This window comes from Leucopleurus acutus, assembly GCF_964270905.1.
Source record: "Leucopleurus acutus genome assembly, chromosome: 12".
Classification (NCBI taxonomy): domain Eukaryota; kingdom Metazoa; phylum Chordata; class Mammalia; order Artiodactyla; family Delphinidae; genus Leucopleurus; species Leucopleurus acutus.
The window spans coordinates 86617922-86631775 of record NC_139154.1 but is presented as its reverse complement, the minus strand read 5'-3'; the positions used below and the strand labels follow the sequence as shown (position 1 = coordinate 86631775).

Here is a 13854-nt window from a genome sequence, read left to right as displayed (position 1 = left end):
CAGTGACATTAGAACGACACAAAGCTTTGTTTATGTTTTAAATAAAATTCCTCTGTCTCCTTTTATAAATCACTTTATCATCTACAACTAAAGATTTCAACAGTCCAAGAATGAAAATTGGGCTATCCCATCTATCCTGTCTCCATTCCCCAAACTCCATCAAAACACATAAATGAAATCTTCACCCATGTTAAGTTCCTGACTTTGAAGCAACATTTTTTTTTTTTTAAAGTGACTCAGCCCTTGTAGTGTTGTTGTTTGGGGAGGTCACCACTCTTTTTATTTTTTAAATTTATTTTATTGATTTATTTATTTTTGGCTGTGTTGGGTCTTTGTTGCTGCGCACGGGTTTTCTCTAGTTGCGGTGAGCAGGGGCTACTCTTCGCTGTTGCGAGCGGGGGCTACTGTTTGTTGCGGTGCACGGGCTTCTCATTGCAGTGGCTTCTCTTGTTGTGGAGCACGGGCTCTAGGTGCGCGGGCTTCAGTAGCTGTGGCTCGCGGGCTCCAGAGCACAGGCTCAGTAGTTGTGGCGCATGGGCTCAGTTGCTCCGCGGCATGTGGGGTCCTCCCAGGCCAGGGCTTGAACCCATGTCACCTGCACTGGCAGGCGGATTCTTAACCACTGAGCCACCAGGGAAGCCCGTGAAGCAACATTTTTGAATCAACCCTAACACTTAGCCAGGGGTGAGTAAAGGAAACACCCGTGAATCTCTGACCACAAAGACACACTTACAGGTTTTCTCATAATAAACACATGCTGTATTATTCTCTCAAAGTGTCTGCAATTAGCTGATAAATCTAAGGAGTGTATAAAGGGCCAGAAAATTTCAGCCAAGGGCTGTGATTCAATCCAGTAAAAACACAGCTTTCCCAATCTTAACTTAAAACATCTGGAAGGGATGCATTGCAGCCAATGGAGTAAAATTTATCAGTGAGGGGCATGGGCAGGACTTGTCTGGGACTGTAGCTTCTATGAGTTAGAAATGTCTGGTTTCAAAAGGTAGGAAGTCACAATGGCATGGGGTGGATTTGGGGGGTTCCTTTGGTTATTAGCAGCCCAGACTGTACAGTAATCAGTCTGTCCGAACTTCAGCAGACAGCAGATCAGCCTAGGGACTGGAGGCTGCATGGGGGTGGGGAGGCAGAGGATCCCTCCCCGACCTGGGCACTGGTAGCCATGGAGGAGGTAGAGACACAGCACTGGGAGATGGATGAAGGGAAATCACTAGACCGAGTGGAAAGAATTCACACAGGGTTGGGGCGACGTCAGAGGTGATAGTCTAACTGACCTCTGATGGAGACTGGCTAAGACTACCACATGCCTCAAGCATGATCCAATGTGAGGAGTTGGGTCCTGGTCTTGCCCCTGGTCCTGTACTTACCTGACCTGTGGTCCTTGACAAGTCCTTTAACTAGTCTGAACCCCAATTCTGGGAAACAGTTTAACACACTAATAGTTTAGTATTAAACTAAATTGGAGTCGAATTGCTTGAGTCAACTCACTCATGAGCACTGTGACCTTGGGCAAGTTCCACAACCTCTCTGAGTCTCTGTTTCCTCATCTGTAAGAGTGGGATAAGAACAGCGCCGACTGCATGAGGTTGTTCAGTTGGGAAGATTAAATGAGATAATATAGGCAGACTCCATAGCACAGGGCCTGGAAGTCCTCAAATAATGGTAGTTTTAATCTTAAGAACCTGGGCTCTGGAGACAGAAAAAATAGATTTGGGCTTTAAATAGATTTATGTCCAAATACAAGCCCTATCACTTACTGGACATGAGGATTTGGATAAGTTATTAAACTTCTGAATCTCAGTTTCTTTTTCTGTAAAATGAGAACAAGAAAAACACCTCAAAGGACTGTCTGGTGGTAAAATGAGTAATAGACATGAATGCAGAGATATTTAGTTTGTAAAATCAATAGAACTTAGGTGGTAAAATTCATACTGGATTAGAGAGTGAGGAAAAGAGTGAGATTAAGGAAAACTGACAAGGTTTTTGTTTTATAGACAGAACTAGACAGATGGGATTGGTCAACAAACAGTATTTAACAACCTTGGGCCATCAGCCAAAAGTGCCCTTCATGAAAGCAAGGCACCAAGAAATGTGCTCAGAACAACCTTCGTAGTAAAGCGCTTAGTAGGATGTCTGACACATATTCGGTTCTCAAACAATGGTAGCGGTGACTGTTACCGCTGTTATTACCGCTACTACCGCTATTACTCTCAGGCAAAGATGGTTAGCTCATATCTGCTTCATATCTGGCCCCTTGCTAAGTCCTATTTGCTGAAAATGCCTGAAAGATGGCTAATAATATTTTCCTGCTACCTTTTGGGCAGATTTCAAAAAGAAGATATATGGGTAAGCATGTTTGAAATCTGCAAAGAACTCTATTGTAAGTACATGGGTTGTTACTGGTAGTGACACTCCTGCACACCTCATGAGAGTGTTGGGGGAGTAAAAGAGGCAGCAGATGTAAAAGAACTTTGCCAAGTAATAAGGGCTGCTTAATAGACTTAAAGTGAAATCGGACTTCCCTGGTGGCACAGTGGATAAGAATCCGCCTGCCAGTGCAGGGGACGCCGGTTCAAGCCCTGGTCCGGGAAGATCCCACATGCCACGGAGCAACTAAGCCCGTGTGCCACAACTACTGAGCCTGTGCGCCACAGCTACTGAGCCCGCGTGCCACAACTACTGAAGCCAGCGCACCTAGACCCCGTGCTCCACAACAAGAGAAGCCACTGCAATGAGAAGCCCGCGCACAGCAATGAAGAGTAGCCCCAGCTCGCCGCAACTAGAGAAAGCCTGTGCACAGCAACAAAGACCCGACGCAGCCAAAAATCAATAAATAAATTTATTAAAAAGAAAAAGTGAAATCCATTGTGAACCAGTCCAGGTTGTATATAAAACTTATATATATATAGAGAGAGAGATTCTAAAAATCTAAAGTCCTTGTTCATAAAGTTCAGAGTTTATGCAGAGATTTCTCAAGAATACTTAAAGATTGTGAATATTTGCATAGAGTTGTTATGAATCCCTCCCTTACCATAAGCATACGTAATATTTTCCCCCCTAACTGCTCTGCCTCCTTCCCTAATAAAGTATCGGTCTTTATTTACTTGGCCACTTCCTGCTGGAAGACTTTTTGTGTGTTAATACAAGACCAGTTTCCTTCATCCATTCATAGTATAGGGTCCTTTTCCTTCCACATATCTAGACAGCATGTTTCTTAGTGTCTTACTTGTTGTGAAGGGTACATTCTGCTTCAAAGATGTCTGGAGCTTGAAGTAGGCTGGCCCACGGGTGGTTAACTATCTATTGCCCAATTACATCTCTCTAGTTCTCTAAGACGAAAACCTAGGAGTTTTCCTTAACCTCACTCTCCCAGTCACCCTCCAAATCCAGTATGGATTTTGTGACCTAAGTCTATCAATGAAATATTTCTGTATTAATTCACATTTTAGTATAAATTGCTAAGAGGACTCACTGTGGTTTATAATTATGTATTTATCCTTTTGATTGTTTGGTCATTGTCTATCTTCCTCAGACTATAACCTCTATAAAGGCAAGGAGATTTGTTTTTATCCACCACTGTACCCACAAGGCCTAATCTAGCACATAGTAGGCACTAAATAAACACTTATTGAATAAATAAATGGCACACTTTCTGCATGGCTTCATTAACTGACATTTTAGTATATTATGTATCAGTCTTTCTTTTTCCCTGTAAATATAATCTTTTCTGGTCTTTTAAATTAAATTAAATTTTAACTCTTTTAAATTAATCTTTTATAGTCTTTTGAATACAAGGCTACGTTCAGCATCTTGTAACATCTCCCTCTTCTTATCAAGTCTTTGGGGACTGCCTTCCCAAGGAGGCCTACTTCAACACCTCCATCTTTTTAAATGGCTTATCTTTTTAAACAATAATGTTGTAGATGTATCATGTTCCCATGTCTAAGGTCTAGATGGGCCTGCTGTGTAAAAGGCCTTGACCCCTTTATTTGGGAAAAATGTAAAATTATATGTTTGGGGGGTGGGGCGCAGGGTCCCAGGTACACTAATATAGCTGATGGCAGAATGCACATTGGGTAAGCCTGCAGGCTATTGCTTTTACAAAAGGCCAGGGAGCTCGGGACCCAAAACTGGCTCACCCATGCCTTCAGGACTGCCAATGTTGCCCCCATGAATTTTGAAACTATTTGGTCTCTAATAAAATTTTGAAAAAAAAAAAAAGATAGTCACCTTTCCTAAGTAAAATGCACTCTGCACTTAAAATCAATAGACCTATCTATTATTAACTATGGACATTATCCTAGATTCATATCCAGTTCTACAGAATCTGAATTTAAAATAAAAATTTACTATCACACACACATCTTTCTGGGATTCATCTATGATTTTATGTTACAGTCATACATTATACCAAATAAATATTCCAACATGCAAGAAAGACATTCTTAAGAAGTTACTGAATTTTAGATAATAAAGCCCATCCTCAAAACATACAAGAATTTTTGTCTGGAGGGGGGCACCCAGCTCACTTAAATAAATGCTACTCTTCTCTCAGTTAGTTTCACACTCAACGAGAGTCTGGTGTGAAGAAGCACAGGACAAACAAGGCTCTGAAACCGAGGAAATTCATTTTTATTCCGTGAAACCACTTTCCTCTCCTGTTTTCAGAAGGAAAGCTCAGATAACTGTGAATTCCGAGACGTGGTTTATTTAGTAAGAGAAGCTTGCTGATCTGCTGAATACTGGCAAAGTCAGTGGCCCTCCTTGGGAGCTAAACCCTGCAGCGTTTCACTGGGTTTTGTTCTAAATTCTGCTCTTGCTTTTACAATGAGTCTTAACAGATTCCTAGATATAGGAGAAGGAGCTGGAGGGGTATGGGGTGACCTGAGGATTAACTGAACGTGCCCCTCTGCAATCTTTGTAGCCTATTCAAGCAACGGGACTTTTTAAATTACATTTGGACTATTTCATAAGCCAAATAGAAAAAATAGCTTAGTTGAAATGCCTGGCCCGAATGCCTGCAAAGTCTGAGTCTAATTAAAGACTGCTGAGGCAAATGATTTTTTAAAAAGATTTTCTGCCCACTACAGAAACAACAATTGATTCTATTTATGTTTCCAGGCCTGCTAATGTGAATGGGGCACAAAATGCCATCTTTTATAGATATGGTCCTGGAAAAGAGGGTGGGGGAAGGACTAACGGGCTTTTACAAGAAACGGAGCCACAGAACTGCCCACTCGTGGTGCAGTGCAGGTCCGAACACTCTGCAGTCCTCTGCCCTGCTTTACAATGAACACATATGCACAGCCCGGCATATAAATGCACTGGACACCACGGGGAATACGACAAAGGGGGCGGTCTCTGTGACTGCACAATTCAGCGTCTGACCAGGAGGAAAGGCACGTGCCAAACAAGTGATGCCAACAATTAGTGCCACTGGAGTTCAAGGCAGGGAGAGTTCAAGGTGTAGGAGAGACCAAGGCAGGCTCCTCAGAGAAGAGAGGACAGAAGCATAGCCTTGAAGTTGAGACAGAACTCGAGAAGGCATTCAGATGGGGCAAAGGAGGAGAGAGTGGTTTCTTCCGATCACAAATAAGGATGGGTTCTTCCAACCACAAATAAGGCTGATTAAGAGAAGGGCTGTTGCTGAAACGGGCCTTCCCCTCTGCTAGCCCTGGAAAGAGAGTTGCTTCAGTAAATTCAGGTACTTTCCAGGACTATAGGAATGTGATTCAGATTTTGATTTGAGGAAAACCCTTAGCAGCTCCTCGTGGGGTCTTGGAAGAGTAGATGGGAGGGAAGCAAGGAAGATGGGCTTTGCCTTTGTCAAAGCTTCACCAGGGCTGGATCAGGGGCTCCATTTCTTTCACCTTCCCATGATTCACCTTCCCATGAGTGGAAGGGAGAAATCAGCACAGGACATGGTTTTCATAAATAAAATAAATATATATACACCATAGAATAGATTCATTCCTCAGTTTCAGTAATTTTAAAGCTTCCTTGATAACAGGATGTTTGTGCCAAGACTTACAAGAAATCCTTGCAAATATGGTCATGTTTGCCCAATACTTGTTTATTGTTGATCAGACATGTAGAAAGCTCTGGGCGCTGACTCACCCTCGCATTAATAGGAAGCCCTACGCAGGCTTAAATATTTATTGTAGGGAAATGCTCCTAGATGGAGATGGCTTGGTGCCAGTGACTGGGTTCTCCTTCTCAGAGACAGTGTGCCTGGTTCCAGGTACCGCCCTTCATTGCACAAGAAGTGGGGACAGCTGGGAGGAGTTGGCATCACGGTAACCAGGCCAAGTGTTGGGATTCAAAGCTGCAGACCCATTTCAGGGTTATCCAAACCCAGCTTTCGTGTAGGTTCCCATTTCACTGCCTGCAGCACTTTTGAAAAGGCAAACAAAGACCCAGGAGCCTCGCTGGACCTTTGCTTCATATTTTCACTTGAGGGCTGGCGCTACATTCACCAGTTGTGGTCAATGGAAATTCCCCGAGGAAGCCACAATAAGGAAAGGCAAAGGCATAGTTTCTTCCTTTACAGTTTTACTGGCTTAAAGGGCTCCAATCTTCCAACCATCCAAATTTTGTCTTATTTTATCAACCAAATTCTGCAAAAGCAAGAAGGAATTCTGTCCTCCAAGGTAGAGTCCTGAGCGAGTGTGGAAGGGAAGACGTTCCTTTCAGCCTGTGTCAAGTCGCCAGCTTCTCATGATGATGGAATTTCATCCATTGAGCAGAAACTGAGATTTTTCAGAGGCACTCTCCACCTAATAGTAAGCGGCAAAGAGCTCTCCTGCCCACCACCCATGGTACACTCAGATCAGAGAACCCACCTGGGTTCTGGTCTTGCCTTTGCTCTAACTGTGTGAACTGTGTCAAGTCATTTCACGTTTTTGGTCTTCAGGGTCCCCTTCTCTGAAACGGAGCTGCTTCCTGGCCTACCCACCTCATTCACTAGAGCACTATGGTCACCTTGTCATGGACCTTAGAGACAGAGCTGAGTCTATTCCGGATCACCGCCCACTGCTGTGTAGTCTTGGACAAGTTAGCTAATCTCTCTGTCCTTAGAGTGTGTGCTTCTCTAGAAGGAGTAATAATATCTACATTAAATGGTGGTGGTGAGAATTTGATGAGATGACTATGTAAAGTGATTTTCACAGGGTCTAGCCCCTAAGAATTCACTAAATGATGACTTTTCTTATTTTTACCTTCCTAAGGAAATAGAGGTGGGAGAAAGCCTGGGCTCTGGAGTCCTGGAACTGGGTTCCAACCCTGATCTCCCCATTAGAGCTGTGTGCTCTTGTGCAGGGTATCTGAGCCTCAGTTTCTTCATCTGTAAAATGAGAATATTTCCCTCCTAGGGCTGTTGTGATTTTTTAACTAGGATAATATTAAATGGGAAAAAGGAACAATGTTTGGCCCCCAAATAAGTTATCTACAGGCATTGATTTCTTTCTGCCTTTTTCCTATGTCCCACTGATGGGAGATTAAAATGGAAAACAAGTGAAGGCACTTTGAAAAATAACATGTTATGCAAATCTGAAACATAAGTACTTCCTCCTTAAAGTAGAGAGGATTGAGGAACAGTAAAAAGACCAAAACACAGGAATCAGATTGAGGAAGCAGAGAATCCGGGGACTTGATGTATCCATGCCTTGAATAATCAGCTTCTGATCATCCAATGGTGATTTTCCACTTCCTCAGACATTCACAGCCCAGTATTGTGGAAACAGCAGGCTCTCTGGACCCAGACTTCCCTCCTCCACCATTATGAGTAGGCAGACTTGGGGCAGTTTATCTAACTGCCCGCACCTCAGTTTCCTCACCTGTAAAATGGGGATAATAAGGCCCTCTTCAGAGAGTGGTTGTGGAAATGCTTAACAGAGGAGCTGGTAGAAAGAAGATGCTCAGTAAATCAGAGTAATGTTTCTTCTTCTTCACAGGCCTCATGACTACTTGTCCTGGGTGTTTATTTATTCATTAACCAAAGGGAAGCTGGATAAAGCGCCATGACCTCTAGATTCCCTGAGAGTCTTGACTGCAAGCATGATTGTTCCATTGTCAGGCTTTGTATACGGTATGTTTGCCCACTGCCCTTACAGTAAAATAGCATAGTTTTCAAGGCTCCTCATGATTTAGCCATTGCTTGCTGCTTCCTTCATCTTCTGTCATTTTCCACCCAAGCCCTACTCTTCTTTCATTCTGTTATATACCATCTTAGGGTTCTGGTCTGACAAGAATGTATCCATGGTCTTTCGATGAACAACTCTATTTCACCTTCAGCTTATCTCTGCACAGGGGCCCGAGTTCTTTTCCAACCACTTTACTCTTAATCTCAGTCATATGTTACTTCTTATATACCATGTGTCACATAATTATACATATTTATTTATTGACTTGTTTTTATGTGTCCCTCCCACCAGACTATAAGCTCCACCAGGATAGGGTGTCTACCTGCTTACTTATAACCAAATGGTCAGAGTCTACCATAAAACGTTTTCAATGAGTATTAGAGGAATGAATAAATATTAGTCCCTGTATCTTGATTGGGGATTTAAAAATAAGGTCACTAGTAAGAGGTACAACTACCATGTATAAAATAAATAAGCTACAAGGATATATTGTACAGCACAGGAAATATGGCAAATAATTTATAACCTTAAATGGAGTATAATCTATAAAAATATTGAATCATTATGCTGTACAGCTGAAACTTCTATTGCAGATCAACTACACCTCAATAATAAAGGAAGGTCACCATGGGTCTAAAACTTCATGAACTATTTGAGCTCTTGAAAGCTGCTCTGCACCCTATTTTGGATAATTAAGCCCAGTCCTACTTTATTATGAGAAAATAACCAGCCGCAAAACAATGTCCATGGGAGAAAGCTGGAGAGATGCTCTAGATGGCGGGGGTGGTGGGGAGGGGGGAGGAAACAAGAGCTTTCCTTTCAGTATCCAGAAGGAGAAATGAACCTACTTCTTAAAAGTAGTTAACCAACTTTCAGGCCATAATTATTTCTGTCTGAGTTGAGAAAGACGAGTTGTGCTGTGCTTGTCCCTGTTTTCCTGTCCAGGCAAATGAATTAACAACGGCGATAAACATGGGTTTCGAGTATTGGAAGGATGGAAACCGCTAGCATAAATCCCAGATAAAAGCTCACAAGAATGCTATCATTCGGCTAAACGTTTGGAGTCTCAAATTATTTTTTCCCCCTTTTGGAAGACTGTTTCACTAAAATTTCTTAAACATCTTTGGGGTGATTTCCATTGGGGGTAGGGAGAGTTTTACAAACATCTGGGTTCATGTTGAGCTTGGGTGAGTTGCTAAGGTTGAAATATTCAAGGACAACAACAATTTATGCAGATTAAAAAATACTCATATTATTTGGGGAGGAACCAACTGTTAAATAATGTGGCACATGGCTCATAAGAACCTTTGAACAGGTAAGAGCTGTCCCTGTTCGAACCCAGCCATCTGAAGAAAGGACTTCTGCAGTAGCCTCATGCCTGGGTTCCTGCCTCTGGGCCTCCCCAGTCTCCTTTCTCTATATAGGGACACTGCCATCAGATTCTCTTCTTAAATATTACTTGTTAGACGTTCAAAATGTTTCAGTGATTACACTAATTTGGAGACAAAGTTCCTTCAAGGCTCCCATCAACCTGCTTCTAACCCAATGTCTCAGCTTATTTCCCATTACTCCTGACTCCTTTATCCAAACTCTCCCACTAGACAGATAGGTATTATTATTGTCTTAAAAATACACTTGCTCTTTTCCAGTCTTTGGGCTGAGGTCATGCCATCTCTTCTCTGGTGCTACCCATCACCCATCCTCTACCCCAGTTTCTCATGAAGGCTCCGGTCCAGAACAGTCCGCCTCTGAGCTGCCACAGGATTCATGGTCAGGCCCCAATCCTGTTGTTAACTGTCTATCTAAATCACTATTTGGGTGTTGTTTCACCTGGTTATTACATTTCTTGTCACTTATACTGTCAAGTACGCCACACTGACCCCAGAACTTATTTACAGTAGGGGTCCCTCACCTGAGGATCCATAATTGGCACTGATAACTTCTCCATCCTTTCAATAATTTGCACTTTTTGGTTAAGATGGTTTCAGTGTGTTTCTGTGCCTTGCAAACACATCTTAAAGAAGATGACTGTCACGTGGACATATTTAGGATAGGATCTCCCAACTTGGGGTGGAATTATTTTTCACAGTTCTGAAAACGTAAGGTCACATCTATCAATATTGTGAAAGTACAACACCTGGGGCACTGATTAAAACGTGCAGGTTTAAAAGATGCAGTTTCATAGGCTCCATCACATACGGACTGTGAGATAGAAGCTCCTGGGGATAGGGCCTGGGAATGGGTATTGCAAACAAGATTCCCCAGGTGATTTTTATGCATATGCAAGAAAATTTAGAGGGTGAGGAGGGAAGCTGACATGGTGAAGGGACATGGAAGAGGAAATAATTCATATGTCTTGAGGACTGATTATGTGCCCGGAAAAATATTAGGTATTTTCACTAGTGTTATCTCTTGTAATCCTCAGACAAGTCTACGACATGTGTCTTCTCATTAATCCCTTATACAAATATGGAACTAAGCGAAATACCTCATCTAAGGATCTATAAATGGTAAGCTGTTGGGTCAGCCTTTCAACTCTGGGCTGACCAGCTCCAAAGTTCCTACTTCTTACTCTGCTTTCCACTCTGCTGGGGTTCTAAGCAAACCTTGGAGGGAGGGGGAGGGAGCATGAGGCACATCCAGGTTGGAGGTTTCCTAGGTCAGTCTGCGGGAGCTGGGCAGATCCCAAGCTCCTGATGGGTAAACCTGGCTTAAGACCCCACTGACATCTTAAGAGGACAGTGATCCTTTGAGCTCTGAATCTGCATCCTGGACCCCAAGTCTGAAGCCTCGTGAGCTCCAACTGGAGAGACCACTGTCTGTCTGCCTGGTCCCCAAACCTAAAGATGGAGGCTTCAGCAACCCTGGACTTTATTATAGGAGCAGCACACACACAGGCCTTCTGGTTGAGGCTTCAAAGACTCGCATCCTCCAATATTCCAGCTGGACCAAGGGCCTAGCCTGGGGATGGATGGTAGAAAAGAGAGGCCCAGGAAGCCAGGTCCTGTTCACTGATAGGAAAGGGATGATAAAAAACCAGGATGGGATGAAAAAGAGGGCTGGTGACGGTGCAAACTCTGGGGAACGTTGAAACCCTCATATTTTACAATGAGGGTGAAATATCACTCAGCCATGAAAAAGAATGAAAGAATGCCATCTGCAGCAACATGGATGGACCTAGAGATGATCATACTAATCGAAGTAAGCCAGACAAAGACAAATATCATATGATATCACTTATATGTGGAATCTAAAAAAAATGATATAAATGAGCTTATTTACAAAACAGAAATAGACCCACAGACATAGAAAACAAACTTCTGGTTACCAAAGGGGATAGCAGGGGAAGGTATAAATTAGGAGTTTGGGATTAGCAGATACACACTACTATACATAAAATAGATAACCAACAAGGACCTACTGTATAGCACAGGGAACTATACTCAATACCTTATAATAACCTACAAGGGAAAAGAATCTGAGAATCTGAAAAAGAATATATGTGTGTGTGTGTGTGTGTGTGTGTGTGTGCATGTATGTGTGTAACTGAATCACTTTGCTGTACACCTGAAACTAACACAACATTGTAAATCAACTATTAAAAAAGAAACACCAAAAATCCAAAGGGCCACAAAAAAAAGAAAAAAAAAGAATCTATGTTGTGACTCCAGGTAAGTTCCATTCATGAAATGAATAAATGTTTAATATAAAAAAAAAAGAAACCTTCATATTTGGGGATTATAGATCTAATTCAGTGGTTCCATTAAAATCACCTGGGAAGATCTTAAAAATCCTGTTCAGATAATCATCAATGGGCAGCCAAGATAGAAAACCACTGGTCGAAAGTGCCTCTGACGGCCAAGTGATCCAGGCTGAGCCTGCAATGTTCAGAAAGCAGCTTGCGTTCAGTCACGGTTGGGAAAGCTGAGGTCGGTCAAGTGCACGGCATCAGCTGCAGTCCTTCCAGTATGAGAACTGCCTGAAGTTTGGCTCGCTGCCAGAGCAAGTTTCCTTTCCATTTTTAATTTTCCATTGTAGGGTAAAGAATTGGCACAGGAGAATGAGAAAAGAAACATGTGTGAACGGCAGGATGGAGACGTGAAACACGACAGATATAAAGATATACAAAGAAATGTGGAAGAACACCAGCCTTAGTGAGATGGAACTGGGGTATCTAGAGCAGGTCAGGGGGCAGAAAGTGCCCGGGTATCCATTCTCAGAGGAAGTGCTCTACTCACTGAGTGGATGATGCCTTGCAGGGCCTGGAAGCCATCATTTACCGGAAACACGTGATCCTTACTGTCTGCGATCCGGGCCAGCTGAGGACACAGCAAACGCACAAGGAGATGTGTCAGGCTTGCACGTGGAGAACTGAGGAAAGCCACTGGGTCCAGGGCCCTCCATCTCCTTTTAAAACCCACAGGAACTTGAGGGCTTGCCTGGGCTCAGGGACCTCACTGAGAAGCCCTCAGTCATAATGAGATTTCCAGGGGACTTAACTCTGGAGCGGGTCCGGAGAGTCGGTTCCAGCTTTTACATTTGTTTTAATACTTGTCTCCTTGGGACCAGCGGTAAGATTGCCCAGCTAGATGAACATTTGGCCTGGGTTGATGTATTTATGGATTTGGGGGCAGGCCATTGGCTTCTTTTTCTCCCATTCAACCACATTTCTGTTGGCAACTATATTCGAATCAAACAGACTCAAGTTTCCTTTCAAAGCAACTTTAAAAATAAATTCAAGCTTTGGGGTTGGGCGAGCCCAATGAATGGGGACCCTTATCTTTCACCTAAACTTCTCATTGAGGAAAGGACCCTTGCGATTGGTTTGGTTGCTTTGTGGAGCAGAGGACTGGAGAAAGGAGAAACTGATCTGCGGAGATTTTCTACTCCCAGACTCTGTCTAGTGCTGTGGTTGCCACAGTCAGTCAGTGCCAGGATTTTTACTGATTGTAAAAGTGATACACAATCATTGGGAAATTTCAAAAAACCAGGAGTGTTCAAATAAAAAGAAAAAAGTTATTAATAATTCATCTGTCCATCCATCCATCCATCATCTTTCTATTACTGTTAATTTGATATGGTTTTTCAGACTTTTCCTATACAAATACACACATTTTATTTTAAAAAGTACACTCATACTCTTCCCATTCTGTTTTGTAACCCTATTCTATTCATTTAACAACATATCCTGAACTTTGTCAATGTTATTAGAACAAAAAGAAACTATGAGGTACATGGAAGTACATCTATTTAGGTTGCTAACACATTTTTACAATTTGCTTATTGTGAACACTTGGACATACTTTTCTTGCCCACTGGCCAATTATTTCCATTTTGGGGCGTATTGAAATGCACTGAACCTTTAATGAGAAAAAAGGGATGTTTGCCATTTAAATAAGAAAATCAGATTTATCAAATTAAATTAAAAAAAAAACCAACAAGTTTTCCAAGTTAATTCTGATCTATTTTGACCTCCTGGCAATTTAACATGTACTAAGAAAGTCAACCAAAAAAGATGCTGCCTGGATGGTCTGCATTGAAGACCCTCAAGCACATTAGCAAATAAGTTCACATCTGTCACACATCCAATAATTCCCTCCCTGCTTAGCATTTCTGGAAAAATCATCCATCTAATGGGTATTTATGCTGCTGATGCACCCTCTGCACCGACTGCATATTTTCTATCATTCACAAGCTG

The 13854-nt window shown here is 42.4% G+C and overlaps 1 protein-coding gene across 1 annotated transcript in view; it reads right to left on the bottom strand.

Moving 5' to 3' along the window:
- ANTXR1 (ANTXR cell adhesion molecule 1) overlaps positions 1–13854 on the bottom strand; it is a gene marked incomplete at its 3' end in the record, with an annotated part of 240981 nt that overhangs the window by 164000 nt on the left and 63127 nt on the right. The window contains exon 8 of the mRNA XM_082851989.1: positions 12395–12475. Coding sequence (XP_082708115.1) covers positions 12395–12475 — 81 coding nt within the window. The remainder of the gene's footprint in view (positions 1–12394; positions 12476–13854) is intronic.